This window comes from Numenius arquata, chromosome 18, assembly GCF_964106895.1.
Source record: "Numenius arquata chromosome 18, bNumArq3.hap1.1, whole genome shotgun sequence".
Taxonomy (NCBI): Eukaryota; Metazoa; Chordata; class Aves; order Charadriiformes; family Scolopacidae; genus Numenius; species Numenius arquata.
The window spans coordinates 2,383,305-2,407,061 of record NC_133593.1 but is presented as its reverse complement, the minus strand read 5'-3'; the positions used below and the strand labels follow the sequence as shown (position 1 = coordinate 2,407,061).

The 23,757-nt window shown below is 43.7% G+C and overlaps 1 protein-coding gene across 2 annotated transcripts in view; it reads left to right on the top strand.

Annotated features, from left to right (window-relative positions):
- Positions 1-23,757, top strand: part of AUTS2 (activator of transcription and developmental regulator AUTS2) — an 801,330-nt gene that overhangs the window by 215,196 nt on the left and 562,377 nt on the right. For both annotated transcript variants that reach the window (XM_074160428.1, XM_074160426.1), the window contains exon 2: positions 3,775-3,984. In XM_074160428.1, coding sequence (XP_074016529.1) covers positions 3,775-3,984 — 210 coding nt within the window. The remainder of the gene's footprint in view (positions 1-3,774; positions 3,985-23,757) is intronic.

Sequence of the window (23,757 nt, the reverse complement as noted above, 5' to 3'; positions counted from 1 at the left end):
TTACATATTTATACATTTAAGTCACCTTCCTGATACACTTAAGGCACTTTACTGATGAAAGATATCTCTGAAAGAGATGGTTTTAAACCATGCCTAATATGTTTGTAGGATTTATTTAATAATGTGTGGGCTTGTACGCTGGCAGGAGAGGAGAAAAACCTCCATTAATGTCTGAATGTGTTGTTCACAGGGTCTGCTACTTAGTTTGAATCGACTCCATGGGTAGCTGCTGAAAAATACGTCTCGACATGAAATATTACTACATCTCCTTATCTATGTAGATAAGGTCTGTGCAGTCCTGTCACCTTAGAGTAATTACAGCTTATTACTCTAATCATGATGATGCCTGAAGTCTGTAATTAAGATTGTGCTGGCTAATGTACTAGCACACAGCATGGTACAGCTATTGTCCTATCTAAACAACAGAAAGATAAAAATTGGATGAGGGAGAAAGGGCAGAAAGTGGGGCAGTGATTGATGCAGGGCCACGGTTCCCAGCCAAGCGCCGCCCCCGCCGAGCCCAGCAGCTTCTGAGAGGGCAGGATCCGTGCACTGCTGTTCCCGTGCTGTGTCCACAACAATCCTGGCCAGTTTGCACCCTCAAACAGGAGGATCAACGCTCCGGTGATCTCTATTCAAGTATTCAAGCTAGTTTTAATACATCCTATCCGCTTGTGTCTAAGCTTTTATTTTTTTATCATGTCCTGTTGCACTCCGGTCTGCAGATGAAGAATTTAGTATATATTTCTATATACATATATAATTTAAGGCCAAATTGTGTATCTGTTGAAAGCAATGAGAGGTTCTGCTGTACAATTCAATAATGCAGGGGTTTGACCCACAGCACTCTGTAATTTTCTCTGCAGCGATGTCAGCTGGTGAAAAGCAGACGGCTCTTCTGGAGGAACGTGGTTGTCTAAACACCAATCTTTATGTCTAAATTTCATAGTAGGCTCACCCACCAAACTGGATTTAAGGCCCACTTTCACAATTTGCAGAATATGGAGCTCTCTTTCCTCTCGTCAGTTGTTAGCAGGAGGCATCTTATTTTTGGAGATTTCTGCAAATTTTTCTCTCTGTCTTGGAAGACACGTTTTCATAGGGTTTGCAGAAGGCTTTGTGAAGCTGCAGCTCATCTTTCCTGTAGGTGCATGCGGAGATTCTTTCATCCTAATTCTGACATGAGCTAAACTTTGCTTTAGGTGCATCTTGACAACTCATGAAACTTTATGCAGTTGGCTTGAACATGGGCTTCTTACGGAGAAGGTTATCCCCGGTATGCCCATAGTGATGTGCAAAATTTGACCCATCTTACACCCTCCTTAAAGCTAATGGGAGCTAGTAATTTCTTGATGGCAGTGCTAGCCCCATTAGACATTTTATAAGTTTCTGGAAGCCTGCCACTGTTTCATTTACATCCCGAGCTGGGGGGAAAAAAAAAAAAAAAATCTCCCACAAAAGCTATTTAGTCATTAGGAGAATATTTTTTTTCTCCATAAAGTTTCCCTTTCTTCACTTCTTCAACCTTTCACATTTAGAGTGAATCCTCTTAATAGCATTTCTATCTACAATTACGAGCTCTGTATTTTAATAGAAGTCCTGTGCTGGTATAATATGCTATTCATAATGCACTGGGGCTTTTTGATATGGATCTGAAAAAATAAAGATTTATGTTTATCATTAGCAGCGTGATGATACTTATCTTAAGGCATAAATCTGTTCTATGATAAAATATCTCATTGTTTCAATGGAGTGCATTGAACAAGTTGAAGGTGCTCGGTGGGTTTCCCAGTTTAATTTACTTGGTTTTCTAGTTTAATTAACAAAGTGTAGCTGAATGGGGCTGAGTGCGGGAATGGCTGTGCGAGGTGCTCTGCCTTTGCTATTCAGGAGGTCACCGGGTATTTGTAGTTGCCGTAGTTGATGTTTTATGAAGCTATTGATGGTGAGAATTGGTGAAATAGTAACCTTAATATATAACACCTGAGAATTTGCCATCGCGCATTTGTGGCCTATATCTAGATCTAAAACCTTCCTGGGAAAGGAGATGGAAGGTGTGCTCAGAGAAGTCATTCTTCTTGCTTTATTTCCCCTTGGGCTTGCTCTGCCAGATGTCTCCGCTGCTGTACGGTGCTTTTCACTCAAAGCAGGTTATGATTATCAGTGCTACTACTGACTCCTTTTTTAATAGCTGGAGGAACCAGAGAAGAGAGACATGACATTCCTAAAATACTGATCCTGCTTTATAACTAAGGTTGCTAAAGATTTTTTTCATGAGCTTGGATAAAGCTTCGAACTTTTCTGGTACGAGTACAACTATGGGAAGAAAAGCTTAGGATATTTCCTGTGGTTTCATGGGTGAAGAAAAGGTAGAAAATGTGTTTTACAGTTTCTGTTCTATACTCCCTTCTTTAACATTTGAAAAATTATTCTTTTTACCAAATATCAAATTTGAACGTTGACTGTCTTCAATTTAATTAATGTTCTCATTGGTTTTAGTTATGAATTTTGTGAAGCTCTTGTGTTTTAGATAGGCATTTAGGGAGCATTCTTTAATTAAAGCCAAAAATGATTTTTGCCTTTAGGCATGGCTTTTTTTTGCATTAAAAGGTGGCATAATTTGAATTATATTCTCCTGAATCTGAATCTTTTTGTGACGCAGGAGCTAGCAGCCCAATTTCTTTCTTGCTGTCAGTTATAATATTAAGTGACAATAAACAGAAGCATGAAGGCTTACAAGATCATAGAGTAGTTGATGGTAGGGCACGGAGAGCTTTTGGTTTAGAGGCATGTTAGTAGAGTATGCTTAAAGTGTGACACTATTTAAGTAATATGCTACTCATGGAAGTACTGTACTCCTACATATGGAGTTACTGGAGTAGGTGTGACTTGGCAAATTGTATTTATTAGATGCATAATACGCATTGTCATTTACACCTTTCCAATAGCTTTTAATTCCTCTCTCCCGCTGACCCTCTAACCTCTTCCTCCTTTAATATTGTGTTACTGGAGAATTTTTTTTTTCAAGTAACATTTATTTGAAAGGAAAATATGACGTATGTGTGTTTTAGGTTGTCAGTAAGAAAATACAGTAGCCGTAGGCTAAGTGACAAAACTCGTGTTTATGTTACAAGACTTGAGTGTTTTTTTATAGACAGACATTGATTCTGGGGTTTAAGGAAGGGTCAGTAACAAATTTTTCAAATACAAGCTGTTTTTTGAGCTGGTTTTTCTATGTTTTGCACTTTCCCCACCCCCCTGAGATTTGGAAATCTTCTGCTTAGATCAGGCCTGAGGGAAACATCCACGGAAGTCAATTGAGATTCATTGGCTTTAATTGGATTTAGGTCAGCTCTTGCCTTGTCCTGTCACATAGAAGAAATAATACAAATAAATGTGAAAATCCAAGCCTTGTTTAAATCAAAGACGATTGTTAATTTAAACATTAGAAATATATGCTGTCTTCTGAATGCGTGCTCACTTGATATGAGATGTGGCTGAGGGTTATGAGGTTGATGGTATGAAATCTAAAGGGGTACGTGTCTGCTTCTGTGCACTCTCTTCATCTTACAGATTTTATTTTGCATTTGCCTATCCTTTGATGAAGTGAACACCAGCAAAGACTGCTTTTTGCTGTTCTGGTGACTGTAACATTGCCTCGAGATGCTTTGCTAGTCACCTAGAATTGCTGCTTGAAGAGGTCAACCAAATCAGAGCCATATCTTAACCACTGTGTTTTTCTTCTCTTCCTTCCCCCTCTCCTTCCCTCTGCAGAAGGACGTAGCTCTGAAACCTCAGGAACGTGTGGAGAAGCGGCAGAATCCTCTAGCCAAGAAGAAACGGGAAGCACTTACCAATGGGCTGTCGTATCTTCCGAAAAAGAACAGGCTTCACCACCACCAGTACAGCTCCGACCGAGAAAATGATCGTAATCTTTGCCAGCACCTTGGGAAAAGGAAGAAACTACCGAAGGGCCTCAGACAGGTGGGAGATGAGTTTTCTGCTGCGGGGAGGGGGGACTTTGCCTGTTGGCACTTGGGATGTAGAAGCCGATTTCTGGTTTTGTGGTATGACTTATTTTAACCCCTTCATAGTCATTTTAATCTTGTGCGCTCGGGTGCCACGTGGTACCATGTCCTGGTCCTAGAAAAGATGAATTGAGTGGGAAAGCAAGTGGCGTATTGATGCTAGAGCCGAGCTGATTAATACATGTGCAGAGGTTAGAAGAGCATTCCATAGGCTGGCTGTGAGGCTGTCAGGGCAAACAAATGTGGTCTCTCTATTACGTTGTTAGGCCAACTTTGTGCTATAAATATGCCTTCTTGTCTTTAAGCTTGGTACGGGGAAGCATAAGACTCCCTTGAACATCAAGGGCAAGGTGAGGTAATTGCCAAAGTGGCAGCTGTTAATCAAGACAAAACTCTAAGACTGATTACTTGCGAGGAGCTCATTTGTAGGATGTCAGTGGTACCGGTGTGTGCTCTTTTGGGTAACTAATCACCTACTCCTGAGCCAGAACTTCCTGCCTTCCCAGCGCTGGTGTTCCCTTGCTGCGGTAGCTGTGGCACACATGTGACACAAGGGAGCAGAGGGCGTCCAGGGTGACAGAGCTTGGGGCTGGAAATCTTGGACTCTGGCTCAGGACTGTGCAGTGTGGTGGCTTTTGGTTTTAAAAAAGCAAAAAGTGTGACGAGTGTGGTTTCTCTGGTGACCAGGATGAAGGAGAAAAAAAAAAAAGCTATGTTTTACTTTTTTTTTTGAATAACTATCCCTTGTGTGTTTGATACATATAAAAGACTAAATTAGAGCTGGGCATTTTAAGTAGAGCATGTGCCTGTATGGTCATTTGGCTCATTGTCTGCAAAACTGAAATCTAATGTAAGAGTAAAGGGGTCAGTTTTGACCTAAATTTCAGTGATATTAATGACTCCTTAATCAAGATTTATGTGTCTAACAGAGACGGTTGATATTCATTGAATCAGTCTTCATCCTCCTTTGGTGAAAACTAGACATTGCTTTGCAGAGAAACTTTTAGAAAATAGTGAGAATTCACTGCTGCTCATTTTGTGAGCTCAGGGAAATGGAAGGAACATTGAGGATGACAAGTACATTGACTCGTATTCAATTTGATATTCAGAGTTGCAGAAGCTGGTAAAAAGTAAGTTTTCATGATTATTTTTAAGCCTACACTGTATATAGAAATAAAATAAGAGATTATACAGTGCATTCTACAGCAAAGCAAACAAATTGTAAAATGCGTATTCCACACTACCACACCGATTCAAGGTATTTCTTCTAATTTAATTTTGCTTTGTATTTTGAAGGGAAGTGGGGAAACTCTTCAGGATAGCTGATGCGATGGTTGTAAGTCGATGTTGAGGGCTGCTGTGTTTCCTTGGCTGTTTTCTGTGTTCACCTGTGTGGTCTTCACTCTGTTCCCTTTTAGGATGTCAAACGGTAAATGTATCTGCTTTGTGTGGCATGAACTGCCCTTCGTAAAAGCTGACTTTTTGCCCTATTTGATTCCCCTGGCACAGCCTACTGTCAGGTGAAACCTTTCCACCCGCTACTTAAGCTATGAAGGAATTGGCCTCGCTGCTGATGGAGGTTATTTGTGAGGTTATGTTTTTAGGAATAAATATACACTGGCTTGGAAGGTATTGAGTTGACAAATGTCATGGAAAATGGTTTTCCTTTCAGCTGATAAATCTGAGTACTCTGCTTAATTCCTGAGGGATAAGGCTGAGAGGAAATAAAATATCTTGCTCAATATAAATTTAATACATTTGGTAGGGGTATAGCTCCTTAGATAAGAACACTTTAGTCTCATGAACAGTTTAGGTGCTGACAAATCCAAGTGGCTTTGGCACTTAGATGTGGAAAAAAGATGTCATGGAAAAGACTATAAAGCTTATTTAAAAAGACATGCCCACGACCTTTATATATAGCATTTCTGGTAAGCATTTTCTGTCTTCGTTCAAGACAAATAGTGAAGACCTCCAAAAAAGGAGGAGAATGATAAATTCTGAGGATGGTTTTCTCTGATCGTGCAGCACCATTTCTCCTAGAGTGACCCTTGGCTGCACACTTTGGGTTTGTTTCCCCACCCAGCTCCATCCCACTGAATTCCTGGGCTCTCGATGGGAAGTAAAGTTTCTTGTCAACCTTCTCAGATGACAACAAGCCAAGAACTGGGGCCTCTGTGTTTTGTGCTTGGCAAAGCAGGAGGGTCCAAAGCCAATTAAAGTTCACTATGCTTCTGGATGTATGTGGTGTCCTTGCTATATTAGAGCTATATATTTTATATGTAAACAGTGCATCTTGCCCCTGTTGTCCCTGGAGGAATCCTGAATTGGCACATGGGAATATTACAGTTAAGTGGCAGGATGCGATCTCGGTGCTGTCACTTGCCTTCCCGTGCTGGCCCAAGCCCTTGGCTGCAGTCTGTCTGTCCCTCCTGGGACATGTTTTATACCTGGAGATCATGTTCGTTGTTTTACCAGTAGTTAACGGGTCTGTCTGATACGCCTTTCTGTGAGATCTGTTATCTGCTCAAGTAACTCTCATGCAGGATTTACGGTATGAAGCTCCCTCGTCAAACAGATTTAGTTGAAGTCAGCTATTGGAAGGACTGCTAATTAGTTTTCAGAGAAAATCCTTGCAGTATTCATGCAGGTATTTATCCAGCTATGCTTAAATGCCTACAGGTTTATTGAAATCCAGAAAATGTGAAACTGTAGGTTAATTAAGGCTCATATTTTACTAGCGAGAAGACTTTTGAACTCTGCTTTGTGAGCTTTTATAAATGTACTTATTAAATGCCTCAAGGAAATTTTAGTATTTGGCGTTAAGCAAACATAAGACTCATCAGAATATTTCTCAAGCGTTTTAAATTTAATTTCCTTTACGTTAATTGGTGATGGCGTGTTTTTATGTGTTTTCTGTAAAAATCATTTGGAAATCTTAAAGTGAACGTTTTAAACTAGTAAAAGGGTGGCAAAATTTTTAAAGTAGCGTTTAATGAGTTTTTGTTCCTTGAGGTTTGAGTGGGGCATACGAGGAAACAATGAGTTTGCAGGAGGGGTGTTGACTGTATTTTGATAGTGAGAGGGAAGGATCATTTCTCTTTTTTCAGTGGGAAAGAGCAGAAGAGGTTGACTTTTGCTGCCTCTACCATTTCCTTCATTGTTTTCTTTATCTGTTGGGAGATTCATAGGCCTTCTTGCAGAAAAGGATTGTCTTTGGCATATGCTTCTAAACCAACAATCTGTGTGCTGGGCAAGTGGTACCTTAGCTGGCGCTGGGTATATTCAAGAGCCAACTGCTGCTGGGCTCTGCCTTAACCTGCTGGTTCCAAAGACGCCTGCAGAATATCAAGTCCCAGTCCCAGATATCCTGTGAGTGCAAAGGAGACGACAAACTGGTCATAAATACGGGGCAGATGATGAACAAAGGGAAGAAAACGCATGATGGAGAAATGAATTAGGAGGTAAATTTTAATGAGATAAAGGAGAAATGAGAAGAACAGCAAAAAAAGATACACCGCTGACTCTGGCAGTCATCAGCTACAAGCATTATAAACTATTAGCTTTAACCTCGTAGCCCATTACATGAATCAATTAAAGAGAAGGGAGGGAAGTGCTGAAGCTTTTCTTTCTCAGAATGAAGTCCACAATCCCCTTGGCAGTCTCACCCTGAATCTATACATCTTAAATTTGAGGCTGCTAAGGCTTTCAATGGCGGATCTGGATGGCCACTGTCATCCCCTTCCACCGTCGCTTGTGAGCATCGCGTCGTTAATTGTGTTGCAGGTTTAGTTATTGCACACTTGTCCCCGGGTGCAGAGGTGCTTCAGGGCAGCAAACTTCTGGTGCGAGGGTGAAATAACTGTTGTGTGAGCTGTGTTTAATCACGCTTACAGTCAGGAATGGCTTTTGCACGCTCCTAGACAAGGCTGTACATGACAGGTAACGAGAGCGGAGCGGGAGGGGGGCGTTCGCCGTAGGGTTTGTGGTGACATTGGTCGGGGAGCCGAGCAGATGGGTTTGATTGTCACCGGCAGTGCGATTCCAGCGAGAGCTGACTGTGGTGACAAGCGATTTACAATGTGCTATTTACAGTTTGGGTTTGCAGTCTCTCAATGACATCTGAGTGCTCTTTAGCAACTGCTTTCATTACTGCTTTTCTAAGAGCTGTTAATTGAAAATGAAATTGTGGGTGGGCTTTGGGAGTGCAATAGCAGCTACAAGTATTATACGCAACCACGGAGAACTGCTTCACTTCTTTGACTCCCAACTTGTAGATCTGTGCAGCAGCAAGGGAAAAAGGGGGTATATATTTGTGCAGTGTGAGGTCAGACACCTCGGAAATACCGCACACAACCCGCACGCACCCAAAATGGGTGATAAAGGCTTGAATCTCCTTTTATGTAGTTGCCGGGATTTGGGATTACTTTACTGGCAGCCAGTGGATTTCAGCGACTGTAAAACTGGATCAGGAAGGAACCTGGGTGGTGAAAATATCTCAGGCAGGGCAGTGGGGGGGTTTGCAAGCCCTGCCGGCTGCGCTGAGCTGGGTTTGTGCTGCTGGAGGCCTGGCTCTGCATGGCTGAAGTTAAAGGGAACATCGCTACTGACTCGCAGAGCGTGGGACAGACTTCAGGGAACCATAGAATTGTCTGGGTTGGAAGGGACCTTTCTGATCATCAAGTCCAACCATCAACCCAACACTAACAAAACCCGTCACTAAACCGTATCTCTAAGCACTACATGTACCCATCTTTTAAATACCTCCAGGGATGGTGAACTTGGGTGCCTTAGGAGCGGTACCGGCGAGGCCTCGGGTCAGCGGTGGTACTGCCATGCAGTGATGGAACTGAGATGCTATTTGTAAAGAGAGAGGTTTTATTTTATTTATTTTTTTCTTATTCCAAAATACTAGCACAACCACTTTGAAATTACTAGCTTTGCTGTTTGTTGCAACCTCCCCAGCATGGTTTGATTACGTGCAAGTGTTGCCAAGAGGTTGAAGTCACCCCGCGCAACAGGACTTTGCAGGGGGCACCGGTTTAATGAAACGTTCTCTGCTCTGTCTTGGTATCCTGTCATCCGAGGGCATTGTTTATCTGGATTTCTTTGTCAATCCACCGTATTAACTGTATTAATTGCAAATTAAGCTATGAAACGATGAAAAAAAAAATCAGATTACAGCACTGAAAGTATAGAAAGGGCCATATATAGGTAACTGTGCTTTGAGGATACGTCACAGCATGAGTGGATGGAATAATACAGTGGAAGGAGATGCTTGTGTGGTAAAGGGAGATGGGTGGATCTGGGCTTTGAGAAGCTTTTGTAGGATGGGAGAGGAGGAGCACGTCTGTGGGGAAGAGGAGAAGTGGTGGGGCTGTGGGCAGGTCCGGGCTGAGCAGTGTGGTTTTTCGGAGGGTAAATCTTAGGTGAGGGTGTGCGTATGAAGGGATACACCCAAAGCGGGGTCCTGTTGTGTGAATTAACATCATCTATGTCTGCTCATGTCCAGCTCAGTGTTATCTAGTCTACTGTCGTGCTGTTAAACGTTGAGTGCTTCGTGTTGGCAACTTGGTAATGTCATCCTTGGAAGGGATCCACGTGTTATTTTGCAGCCGTGCACCGTGTGGGTATTTCTGTCTGTGTGAGAGAACGCCTGTCTAAAAGCTGGGCTGCCGTTCAGTTGCCCCCCTGGTTTCCCTCTCAGGAACCGCCGCTGGTGACAAACGGTGCTTGAATTACAAGCGTTTTGTGATTCTCAACTGCTGTTTGCTTCTGATCAGAGGCCACAGACACCTCCAGCTGCACTTAACCCCCAGTCCCCGTATCCAGCGCGTGGTCTGTGAAGGCACCCAGCTGCTCGAAAGCATCCAAGCAACTTCGGGGCCCTGATAATACATAATTGAGCTCAATGGGCGCAGAAGAGATTGTTGTTCTCTATAGAAAGGACTGAAAAATGATGTGTTGCTTCGTGTGCCTGTTGTTCTGCGCCGCGCATTTCCCCCCCTCCCCAGGTTTAATGAAGTTACCGAATGGGATTCTTTGCAAATGCGGCTCAAAACCCGGCACAGAATGGGAGATCCGGAGCCGTTCCCACAGCCGAGGGCGATGCCGGGCTGCGGCGAAGGTTTTCCCGGCGAGGCGAGGAGCAAACACCTGCATCCATTGATCAGCCGCTCCCAGGAGCTGCCACTTGACTGAGGATTTGCCTGCAGTGACGTGGCACAGGCAGTTCCCCCCCCTTATAATCACCGCTTTCACCTGCAATTTTTCAATAAGCTATTGAATTATACCTCTCTAAATGATACACTGCAAATCCAGCGGGTCCTAATTGCTAATGATGGTTCTGAAAGACTTTCATTTGACTGTAATTAGGTTTGCAAGCAATCAGCTGCCCTTATCAGAATTGAAAACACATATAATGTAAAATACGGGCTGGTGGGAACGTAGTGTTTTCTTAAGAGGAGGAGGGAAGAGGAAGATGTTTTATTAGCAGAAGCTGTGACATATTTTAACACCTTGAAAAACATCGTGTGTGAAATTTAATTCCGTTCGACATTATACCATCTGGCAATGTTATTGTTCTGTATATATTGCCACGTAAAGCGTGCTTTTTTTCGTCTGGGTATGAGCCTGTGTTTGAAATAGTAATCGTGACTCAAACTGATTCCTAAGGATGTTATCCCTGCTGGGTAGGTTAAAAATACATGTTGGGAAATCCCAAGGACTCAAAATGGCTTCCCCATGGAGAGCATCGCGTGCAGGGCTGAGGAAATGGGGAGAAAAGGGCCTTGTTTTTGCCGTGTCCCTCTCCTGTGAGGGAGTGTATGTGCTCGGCGGTAAAGGGAACTCTATCCAGGTATTTTTTATTGAAGCTGAAGTAGAAAATCCCTGTATCTTAGGCTCAGTACCTTGATAATTGTTTAATAGTACACTACTATTTTAATCCTGTGCGTATGCTCCTGCATTAAGCGCCCGGCTCTGAGCCTCCTGGGGGAGCTAACGGGGGTTAGCAGCTTGTGTCTTCAGACTCCAGTGTAGGCACAGAGGTTCCCCCCTTCATGGACGAAGAATATAAGCTTAAAATGTGGTTACAATCTGGTGTTTGCCCACTCTGGCTAAAATATTGGCTATTTGGCAGTGGGGCCGGTCTCTTAACCAGGGCTCAAGCCTGGTATGGTAACCGGTGTAACCGTCGTGATGGTGTTACTTCTAGATGGTAGAGCTTGTACAGGCAAGGCAGAGTGGAAGAACTTAGGTCATACCTGAAAACAGGAATAAATGGTGGGATATTAATATCTCCCGCGTTTCTCTGGAGCCGATGGCGTGAGCTGGTTGCACCAGGGATGTGGCAGAAGAAGGGCTCCTCTGCTCTCGCCTCCCCTTGCCGGGGTGTTGCGGGTGATCAGGCTTGTAAGAAAATGAGCAATGTTGGCATGTTTTTATTTCTGATGCAAATGTTGCCACTGCTGTGCGATTTGCCTTGCTACATCTCACTTCCTCTCCGGTCTCCAGTTTGTGCAGCTGTGAAACGGAGTTGCCAGAGAGATGTCACCACCCTGTCACCCTCGCAGGTAGCGCTGCTGGGAGACAGTGCCGCTGTGTGCACCGCTCCATCCCGCCTAACAGGAGCTCCCAGCGAATTCCCAACTGAGAAAAGATTAAAAACAGTGGCTTTTGGGTTAACCTAATTAAGTTAATCAAGTAGATATCTTGAGAATAATAGCAAAAAAAAAAATTTACTGTGCATGGAGCAGTTATTGTCTCCCAGGATTATCTTTTTTCTTTTAATGTTGGCACCCTACTTTAATTGAAAACTTAAATGATTATTAAAGATGCTGTATTGGGAAGTGAATGATATTTTAAATGTGCGATGCAATCAATTGCTGTCTTAAAAGTGCCTAAGCATGTTACCAATAAGGAATTAAGCAAAAAATTAATTTCAACTGAGGCTGCTTGGCGATAAATTAAGCTCTGTCTTAAGTGATGTAAGACAGTATAATAAAGTGACCGTATTGAATTTAAAAAAAAAAAAAAATCCAGAACTTTTTAAAATAACTTTTTTTGTATTTTCCAAATAACTGAAATCTAAGCCAAGGCTTCTGACCTGTAGGTTTGCCCGTGTATTAATTGGAAGCACAGAGGTTCATCCTCAAATTTGCCATGGAAAAATTGAAGTGTTGAAGCTATGTTACTTAATTCTCCTTTTTTCCCTCCACACGCTGTGTATTCAGAAAGGGAGGAGGTGTAGGAGTGATGTCTGTACATGTGGCTGTAGCATCTGACAGCGCAGTTGTGGGTATGCGGCATCTTCCTGGTGCAGGGGGGGTTCAGTGGGCATGGGGAACAGGGGTCTGTGTGGTGGTGGGGTTCCTGCTGCGCCCCTGGGTGGGCAGGCACGGGGAGCCTGTGACACCCCACTGCCAGTGCCGGGGGGTGGGAAGAGCCCCGGGAGCAGGAGAGCAGCCTCAGCAGCCTCCTGTGTGACGCTTAGACTCTTCCTTAGGCTTTTGTAGCCTTAGGTCCAGCTCCTGAGTGCTGTAACTCCAGGGATTCAGGAGCACGGACATAGGCCGTGAGCTTGAAAAATGCCTCGGGTCGGTTTTAAAGTGTCACTGAACAACGCTTGGAGGAACCACTCCCCTACCAAGGAGCGTGGAAGGCTCCCGAGTTTGGCCTTTCCAAGGGGAAGACGGCAGGCAGGAAAAAGAGGAAATTCCTTGAGTTCAGTAAGTGGGATATTTTCCTATCTCTATGTAAACTATAGACTTTTGTAGCTGACCGCTTGCAGCCTCTTGGGAGAGGAGGGAGGTGGGATTCCCCTTGCTCTGAACAGCCGCATTTTTGGCTGAGATTTATTAGCAGCGGAAGGTAAACGGCAGTGTGAGTGGCGGAATTGCCGCAGCCTGGGGTGCTAAAGCGGCATGAAATTCGGGTACTGAGCTTGCAGGATGGCTTTCACGGTTTGTGGTGCTTTGTGGTGCCGTTGCAGGAAGGTTGAGTCTTCCCTGGATTTAGCCTGGCGGTGGCCACGGACGGGCAGCTCCGGCCAGCCCCAGGGGCCACCTGTGTCCCCAGAGGCCGCACGCTCCCACCGCGGTGGCACGGCATTGCTAACAGAACTCCGTGTGGACATGGCGAAACTTTCTATTGGTTTCATTTCAGCCAAAACAACCTGTGCATAAAGCTCAGGAAAGTTACTGATAATCTTCCTGGGCCCTGAGGAGGTTATTCTCTACTTTGTGTGGTTTCACAAGTCAGAATGTTGCATTTCTATAAAATTAAGACATTTTAAATATTTAATTTTTGTGCCCAAACCCACTGAAATGGAACAGACTTTTAAATATGAGTCCCCATTTCCTATGTTTAACCCTTTTTCATAGTATATGGACTATATTCACTAGTAAAGGCTCGTTTGTTCATAGCAAAAGTGTGACGTAGCTTGATTTTTTTATACTGAGCTTGCTGTACTCTTGAATAATTCAAAGGGCTATTTTGCATCGGTTCCGTTGCCAGTTAAAGAGCGCGGTATGGCCATTACTACATAAGGCCGTGACTCCTAAAACAGATAAAACAAACTTGTCCTTTTGTCCTGACCTTTCCCTGGAACAATTTTCTCTGCACAATATTAAAATACAGTGAGGTTATATGAGCGAAAATGAAGGAGTTGCCCTTAAGCAAAAGTTACTGTTGCTAAAAGAAAAAAATGTTTTAATAGAAGATGAACTGCAAGTTAGTGTGGTTTTGCACCTCCAGTGCTGCTGGAAGTTTGCCTCTAATACTAGCAACGCCACACAGGCTAGGACAAAATACATACTCCTGATGCTTCTAATGTTGCGTTTTTTGATAGTTTCGAATTTATCCTTTTGTATTGGATCAGCTGTTGGAAAGATTATTCAAATGTGTCACTCTAAGGTGAATGGGCTTTCTTGAGGAAGTCCTAAAATTATTCCAAACTTCCCCCTTACTCAGGAAAGGTGCTCGAGCAGGTTCTCAGCCACGGCTGCCCTCCTTATGGCTGTCTTCTTGCACTGCTCATCTCTGGGAGCAGTGGCAGGGAACTGTTTTCAAGAAAATTGAATTCTCCACTTTCTCCAGTTAGGGAAGAATTGCTATTGCAGTTTAATCGCAGGTCCTCCTAGTACGGAGGACAGCAGAAGAATGTGTCCAACAAAATGAAGACATAGAAATAGGGTGACAGCCTTTTGATCTGTCCCATGTGTGAACATCCGTGAGGCATAAGATCCGTTTAAGGTAAAGGAAAAGTTTGGTAAAAGACGGCATGGGGGTAAACTGGCGTAAAATAGGTGTTTGCAGTAAGTTCCTCTTTCAACCCAAAGCCTAGTGAGATCTTGCAAGAAATTGAGGGAGGAGAAAGCAAAAAAATGAGTGGTTTGCAGGCACAAATAGATTTAGATTCTATAAAAAGAAAAAGCTATATGCCATGAAAGTCTCCGAGAGCAGAATCACTGACCTCGAAATTCCCGTGCACTGTCTGCAGTAGTATTTGCTTTTGCCTTCCTGCAAAGTATCTGCATTTGCCTTCCCGGTTCATAGAGTTGCAAATAGCTGTAGGAACTCACGTGCTTAAGATAGAAGAGTTGAGTTCAAAGAAGAACGGAGTTCCCTCTCACACAGCTTTTTTCTGCATAAGCAGAGAAACAAAAGCGAGAAAAACCCAAGTTTGCTCATAAAATGCAGTCAGGCTTAAGCTCAGCTCACCCTCCCCAGTCTGTCAAGGCTAAAGTAAGTCCTTAAATTAATAAAAATAGTAAAGCTGAGAATGGATATAGAACTGGAAACTGCTATTAATTACTTTTTCTTTTAAGAGATTTCAGCTTGGCTTTGTCTAAATATTTTAATAAAAATATTTAAATCATAAAGCGGGTGAATTTTATCCTAGCCATATAAAGCAGCAAACATTTGGTGCATGAAACTTTTCCATGGTACTCTTTAATTTTTGGTGACTATGCTCACCATTCCCTTCTGAACAGGCTTTACCCTAGTCTAGTGGAACAAAAAAATCTCCTACTTCTATAAATAAAAATAAAAATCAAGTGCCCTAAACAGGCAGAGGGTTAATAAAAATGGAAATTCTGTTAAAATTACTAATCAATCTATTTTAATGTTTTATGGTCTCCCCTCCCCCTAACACATGTTCATCTCTTGTAAAGCACGTTATTGCTTCCTGCTTGTTTACCGGCTTTTAGCAAGTCAAGCAGCTTTCAAATTTCTTTGATGTTAATTATAGAACTTGTTCAATAGGGCTTGCTAGGTGAAGGAAAATAGCTCATATGTTTAAGAAAATAAATAAATATACGGTCAAGTGCTCTGTGCTTTGGTTCTGAAGAAGGAGATGACAAGATACTGATGACTTAGTGTTGTGTTGTCAAATAAAGGCTATATTTGGGTGGCACGATACTCTCCGTTTGCAAGATTTGATATTCCTTGTCTTCGCTTCTCTTGCTGATAAAGGGGAACTGTGCGCTGAGGCCTGATCTCATAATTGTAAAAGGAGTTGAGTTTCCATACCTCTTGTGCCAAAGGAAGAGATTGAAGAAGCAAGATTTGCCTGAGCCCACAGAAGCTGCTAGTGCAAACTCCCCCTTTGGATGGGGGGTTGTCCCAGCTGGTCCTTTGCTCTGCCCTGGACTCTGCTCCAGCCTGAGCTGCCCTTGCTCCATCCAACTCAGGGCGTGGGTTAATGTTTTAGCTGCAGCTCAGCTGCGGATTTACAAAAAATGCTCTTTTGGGCCCTTTACCACAAAAAAGACATTGAGGTGCTGGAGCCAGAGAAGGAGCTGGGGTCCAGAGAAGGGCAACGAAGCTGATGAGGGGTCTGGAGCACAAGTCTTGTGAGGAGAGGCTGAGGGAGCTGGGGGTGTTCAGCCTGGAGAAAAGGAGGCTGAGGGGAGACCTTCTCGCTCTCTCCAACTCCCTGAAAGGAGGGTGTAGCCAGGGGGGGATCGGTCTCTTCTCCCAAGGAACAGGCGATGGGACAAGAGGAAACGGCCTCAAGTTGTGCCAGGGGAGGTTCAGGTTGGATATCAGGAAAAATGTTTACACTGAAAGGATTATTAAGCCTTGGAATGGGCTGCCCAGGGCAGTGGTTGAGGCACCATCCCTGGAGGTGTTCAAAAGCCGGGTTGACATAGTGCTTAGAGACATGGTTTAGTGATGGGTTTTTATCAGAGTTAGGTTGATGGTTGGACTCGATGATCTTAAAGGTCCCTTCCAACCCAGACGATTCTATGATTACAATTAGGAAAAAAACCTCTAGCGTTGTCTGAACGAACTGCCACACACTCAGATCTGACTCACTCAGTGTCAAGACCTAAACTCCCTGCGAGAGGTCACTTGGTGGTGGTGACAGGGTGGGGTGGGAGGATGGGGACCACTGCTCTCTGGCCCTGCCTGGGCGCTCTCTGCTCTCTGCCAAGTCCCATCTTCGTTTTCCCATGTTCATCTCATATGTAAATTGTGTTTAACCATAAAGAACTTGTCTACCAATTCCTAATCAAGGCATAAAGGCTTAATCAGAGAATTTGTGCAGTGTTTGGAGATCTTCAGATGAAAGGTTCGGTACCTGTGTGATAAGTGAATATTAATAATTTGTAATACGAATCACCGTGGCCATTGGAGCTGGCTTGGGGGGGCTGTCAACAACAAGTGCTGTGTTGAGTGACCGGGGAGTACCTGTCAGGTAACCATGTGAAAGCTTTAAGCTTACTAGTGGCATTGTATTTATAAATTAGTAACAATACACGGAGGGGGAGGGTGGAAGGTGTATCATTAGAAAATGCTTTTGAAAGATTTGAAGTAAGATTTGCGGTCTGATGTTTCCTTTAAGAATTGCAGTATTTTCAGTGATGGTAAAGTATTATTTTCAGTATTAAGGCTTGTGCTTCCAGTCTTTTAAATGAACCTGTGCTTCAGTATGCAATAAATACTGAAAACAACCCCCTCAAACTTTCTTCTTCATAATAATAATGCATTTTGATATAAGCATTGCTGGTGTGCTGTTACTGTTCCGCAGTAGGCACCGGTGGGTGTGTTGTTTCCAGCAGCAGTGCGTGCCACGGCATCTCACATTCTCCTTTAGAGGGATCATAAAAAGCATTTTCTGGAGTAGAACTGTACGAGATTGTAACATCGCGCTGGGGGAAAGAGACCTTTACCTATCAATAGCAATGCAAGGCTTGTAATTTTAAATCTTTCTAATTTAAATCATGAAAATCTGTTTTTCATGAATAATTCAGAGATCTGATTTAGTAGAATTATTTCCAGCCCGTGTATATTAAACAGCCAACCTGCTACGCCAGTTCTGCTTAAGACACTGTTGATGGGGGTTTTCTTTTTCCTGCAGAAATGATCATCTTTGTGTGTTAGAAAATAAAGCTGCTGCGGTATTCTGTCCTTTTGATTGCATGAGGATTTTTCTTTAAACCTTGTAGGCTAAAATTCTGGCTGAAGAAAAATAAACCCCTTACTACAGTAGCTCCTAGAATTCAATTTGGAGAGAGTAAACCTTGTACTATATCCATTAGGAAAATGGCAGTATTCTTCCATTTCCTGATCTTATTCAATTACTTACCCCGCTTCCTGCTTTTAGCGTAAACTGTATATTTTAGCTCATGACCTTTGACAGCAAATTGAATCAGAAGTGGAGATGCAATGGAAGTTGGTTTTTTTTAAGACTCTTTAAAAGCACTGATGTGTAGGAAATTTTGGGGGTTGTTTTGTTGTTTTGGAGGTTTGTTTTTTTTGGTTTTGGGTGGGTTTTTTGTGTGTGTGTGTGTGTGTTTTTGGGTTTTTTTTGTTTTTTTTTAATAAGCCTCACTGTGGGTTTTGTAATACATTTTCCTCAGAAAAGGAAATTTAAGTTAGTGTCTGTCCTTCCTTTGCCGTGGAAAGGCAGCAGTCTGCATGGCTGCTCTTGTTAGCGTGTGCCTGCTGAAATTAGCATTGCATATTTGAGTTAATACCAATAAAAGTGGAGTTTGTTTAATTTAGAATCAAACCCTTGTTTAGATTGGATTAGCACTTTAAGAAAAATATTTAACTTGTAAAATGATGCTGTTGACACAAAGTGGTTACTCGTCCAAAGTCATCCTGAGCTTTGTTTCCCTACTGTTGTGGCCTTTCTCTTCTTGCCCACTCCCCACCCACAGGTTGTTATAGTTTTTAAGTAATTTTATGTCGATTAAAGCCTTATGATGGAATGAAAAAATCCCTTTTTTGTGTAGATTCATCAGAACAGTATAAACCAAGTCTTTTAAAGGTGAGACAATCTTTTTGTAACGTGTTACAAACATACGGTGCCTCTGAGGGAGTCTGAGCTTGTGTCTTAGTAAGAACTGAGGAACATTGAGTGCAGGAGGTGTATTCACCCGACATCCTAAGAAACCTCTCCTGTATCAGGAATTCCAACATACTCAAGGGTATCGGGGAAACCTGCAGAAAGTAATTCACCATCCGCCCTTTCATGGCTTTTACCTTGCTTCAGTTTTACTCTCTTGGAAATAGGGGCTTCATTTTCCAAAGCTCCTCAGCACCACAATTAACCGAGTCCCGATGCCAAACTGACTTAAAGTACTTAGGAGTGAGTCTTAATAAAACCTGGTGGGATTTGGGGTCTAGATTGGCTCTTGGTATTTAGTCAAATCTGTTTCTCGTTTCCTGATTTTACACTGCTCTTTGGGAAGGGAAAGCCAGCCCAGCCCGGCCGACTGCGCTGGAGTTCAGTCGTGTGGGTGCTAAGAGACCTGAGACATCACCTGGACAAACCACACTGTTTCTCGTTTATATAAGATGTAAAATTTTCAACTTCTCCAGGTCTGCTGCCCCTTAAAAAGAGGTGGGTGAGGGAGTACAGCAGTGTTTGGACTGACAGCAAATACCCTCCTGCAAACCTCCACATCCATTTTTCTGCTCTGTGGCTCCTCCTAGATTGTAGCTCATTTACAAGATTTCACTCATACGATTTCACTTACACTTGTGAATAGTGGGAACAGAGAAAGAAACCCAAACCAGCGTATTCAGCTGAAGCTTTTCAACACAGGTACCCCAAACCTTCCTAAAACTCTGCCAAAACCTTCGGTAAGAGCATTGGTGCTGCTGTCCGTATCAGCCAGCCCAGCCATGCCCAGTTCCCTGCTCCCTGTGAAACACCTCACTCACTGTCTTTCCTGAACTTTTCTAGTAACACTTGAATGAGGCTTTCATAGTCCTTACCTTTATCTGACCAGAATGCCTTCATGTCATTATTTATCATTTTTATCATATTTATAATTTTTACTTATCCTATGTCTATACATAATAATGACATTTTGAGGGGAGCAGGAGCCCATTAGTGTGTTCAGAATTTGCACTTGGATTGACCTTGAACAGAACTTGACTTCAATAAGAAAAAATCAGGAGATATCTTAGATTTGTTTCTTCCATGTAAAGAAGTGGGGACATCCTCTTTCCTTCCCCCAGTTAGAAAAGCAGCCTGCCCCCCACCCACCCCTTGTGGTACCAAGTAGGAACTGGTAGGTACACTGCAAATGCAATCTATTTTTTCTACAGTGAGTTGCAAAGTGTTCAGGCCTGGGCACAATGCTGAGTTGTATCGTGGTCCGTCTTGGGTTTGTGCTAGGAGAGAGCCTGACCTCTCTGTGTATGTATTTGTCTAACCTGGTACAAGAGCTTTGTTGCTGTGGGTTGTGTTGTTCTGCAGCCTGTTCCAAGATAACATTTAATTCCTTCTTGTTCTGGCTGCAGCAATGCCAAGTGTTTGTTGAACATCTGTCAGTGTGTTCAGATTATTAACCTAACTTCTGCTCATTTATGTTAATAAAAACATTTGAGCTTCAGAACTAGCATGTGTAGCAGTTCCTCACACTACCAGTCCCACTGAAATCCAGCGGAGAGGGTTGACAGAGCCTTACACCAACTGGCAAAGTCTTGGCGATTCCTCCTTCCGAAGCATTGCCTCGCTTGGCAATGGAAGGTGGCACAGCTTATAAATGGTTGTGTTTAATCTTCAAAGGAAGGTGGCACAGCTTATAAATGGTTGTGTTTAATCTTCAAACTCTAAAGCTCACGCTGTTTTGGGACAGACTAGAAAGTATGGGAAACGGACACCAGAACTGTTTCCAAATTTGGCATCTGTAATGGGAGAGTTACAGAACGTCTGTCGTAGTGGTGCAGGGCAGTGCCCATTGGTACTTGTGTTAAAATGCCAACAGAAGTGTGTTGAGGAGCACAGGGTAACGTAAAGCTGGTGAGATCAGTACCCAGAAGTGTTCTTCTCAGCTCTGCCAGGGAGGCAGGTCCCTTCAGTCCAGAGGCAGTGGGATCTGCGTCCTTGGATATGTCCCCATCTCCCCATAGCAGCCTGCTCTCTCCTGAGCTGATCCAGCCTTGCTTGGAGTGGGGCGTGGATGAGGTCACCCCCAAGCCCCCCTCAGCCAAAACTGTTGTATGTCACACTGAGCGTGTAATTTCATTTCTGGGAAGAGAAACTGCCGTTTATTACAATTACTTGGTGTCTACTCTCGCTGCTGGTGTAATATGTAGGACGAGCACTCTGAAGCCAGCTTGGGAAACAGTCCCTGTGTTTGGGTCTCCGCAGACCTTCACCTTATTGTTAGCACAGTTTTTGCAAGTTGAATTAAAGGACAGATCTCCTTTTTGGACTACATGTAGTCTGCTGGGCAACATAACGCACTTGGAGCCGTTCTCCCAAGTCCTATAATCTTTTACTACAGGTACTATTAATAAAAGTATTAATTACACTGTTCTGGAATTAGGATTTCATAATGAAACCTCAAACGGAAAACTCAAGCCAGGTTGGCCAAATGTCACAAAACACTCAAACTTGAGCTGCAAGTAAAATAAAAGTCTGAGTTGCTTTAAGGTTTACGGTTAAAAGAATGTAAAACTTTTCAGCTTGTCCAAGTTTTGACAGAAAACCCCAGTACTTGGCAGGCCTGGCTGGGTTTCCTTAAGTGTGAAATGCAAGATAAAACTGGTGACTGGGAGCCAAGCACAATGAAACGAAAAGGTTCTCCTGAAACAAAGAGAACTGGAGATGCAGAGGTTTTTCTCACAGCTCTCCTTCACCCCCTCGCCCGGCTCAACGGGGTGCACTGGCTGGAGCATCCCAGGGGAGGGCTGCGGGAGAGGGTGCGACTGGAAGCAACTGGTCCAGTGATGTGGCTGGAGAGCGTGGCTCTGACTTCGGGGGAGCTGGGGTGGTTTGACCGTAAGCTTACTGTTTAGCTGTAGAGCGAGCACGGGAGTGAGATAAACTCCTCAAGGCTTTCTAGCAGCACCAACACACAAGCTGTAATTAAAAGCTGGTTTGAATACGCTTCAAATGTTTGACTTGGACGGGAGGGGAAAGGCAGTTTTCTCTCTGTCCTTCCTTTCACCCTTGAACTGGGACTTCTACAGCCTGTTGGGGGAAATGAAGAACTTTTTTTTTCCTTTTATATCCAGGAAAGCTTTTTAAGAAAAAAGGAGTGGTTGTTAAAGTCTTCAGGAAGGTTTTGCTGACAGTGGATGGAGTTGGGTTTGCTGACACGGGGAGCAGAGGGTGTCGGCCATCTGACATTTCTGCTCATCCAATGCACTCCAGAATTCTGATTATTTACCGTATTTTTAATCTATTTGGATTCCTTCATTGCTTAGAGTATACAATTTTAAGGACTCTTATCTTTCCACCTTTTTACGTCCTGATTGAAGTTTTGTGTTAACTGGGGTGGGCTGGGCTCAGAAGGAGGTAAATAGTGTCGTTGGGGTTTTTATCCAGAGCCCTTTTATCTATAATTGGAAGAGCTTAATTTTATTTTTTTTTTATTTTTTGTGCAATACTATGTAACTCCTATGGAAATTGCTGCTAGCTCTTTCACACCAACATGAAGCGTGCTCACGCTAATCAAAGCAGTTTCCCAGGGCTTCAGTGGACTTTTGGAGGAGGATGCATTGCTACTAGAAACTACATTGGGACAATTCCCTTCTTTGACGTTAACTCCCTGCGTATGATGAATTGCAGCCAGTTTCCACTACCTCCAGGTAATCTCCAGTGTAACGTTTTGTAGGAACTTTTGTAGTCAAAACCAGTTTGTGAGGCAGCGGAAACACTCCTCTGGCATCCTAACCTGATCAATAATACAACTTACACCTTTGAGTTGGGCTTCACTGAAAATCTCAGAATATATAGATATTGCGCAGCTTTCTGTGATTTTTGCCCTCGGTTGATTAACCAGATTTTTGAGCGTTGTAATTTTTAGATCTCCGATCTCATTAAGGGTAAATTGATTTGCATTTTTCACTTAAAGATGCTTGAACCGAGGAAGTCTGGTTTGGGACCCTAAGGCTCTTTGGCTTTGATCACGCCGCTGTCGCCTCTGCCAGTTGCTCCATCAGCTTCGGGGGGGGGGGGGGGGGGGGGGGGGGGCTGTTTTTCCCTCTGCTTGTCCTTCTGCCAAATACCTGTGCAGGTAGAATAACTCCCCAGCGGAGCTCCAGCAGTGCCCGGGACTGATGCGGTGCAGATGTTGATGGCCCTTCCTTGGGAAGGGCTTCCTTTGCTTGTCCTGCCGCGCAGCCGGCTCCTCCTGCCCACTTGCTGCTCCTTCTTTAACACCAGTATATCGTGCGTGGTGGCCTTTGCTTGTCTATCCACGAACTGGGAGCGGTTTAGCTACAGAGCAGAGGGGGATTTGCCGGCAGGCGGGCTGTGTTCCGGCGGCGGAGCTGCGCTGCGCTGCGCGGAGGGGCCGCCCGGAGCCGCTCCTCGGCGGGGCTGGGGCTCCCTCTGCGGACCGAAGCGGCAAAGTGCGGGACGGCGCCGGGCAGCCCCTCGCCCGGCGGGCAGCGTCCCAGCCCGGGGGGGTCGTAGTTTGGTTTTCGTATTCTCTTTTTTTTTTTTTTTCTCTTCTTTTTTCCTCTCCTTCCCCCCCCCCTTTTTTTTTTCTTTCTTTTTTTTTTTTTTTTTTCCCTTTTTTTCTTCCCTTTTCCCTTTGGCAACATATATTCACTTAGGGAAGGGGTTTTTTTTTTGTCTTTTTATTATTTTTATTTTATTATTTTTCACCATCATTGCGGGAGCGCTGCAAGTAGTAAATCCTATTTTTGATCAGACCCACATTAAGTGCTCTCCCCTGGCTGCCTCCTGCTACCTGAACAAGCAAAAGAAAAAGCAAACAGATACAAATGGCAGTTAGAGGATCAGTTGACAGGGAGTCAGAGTTTCACAGTATCCTGAGTTTATCCTTTTATCTCACCAAAGTAGGACGAAGACACCGCAGCCCTTGCCGTGGCATTTATGGGCATTGCTTGTGCGGGGCAGCAGTTTGACTCCCAGCATTGAAGTCGGTGAGAATCTAAAAACAGTCAGAGCCTTCACACAGGTCTGATTGCAAGATGGAAACTCAAAATGTAAATATTTATTGACAGGCAAGAGGCTGAAGGTGTGACTTGCTAAAGAGTCAAACATGCTTTATCTTGCTGTTTGAGAATAGAAAATCTGCCAGAGCGGAGCAGACCTGGGGAGCTGCCTCTCCCCGTGTTCTGCTGCCTGCACCGACGGAGTTTGGTTGGAGCTGGCTCGGAGCAAGTGATGAATCCTTCTCCCACTTCCAGCAAGACTTTAGTTAACACTAAATATGTTAAAATTTTTGAGGTATAGGTAGGAGCCTTTCTTGGAGAACCAGAAATGACATTTCTAAAGGCGTTACTT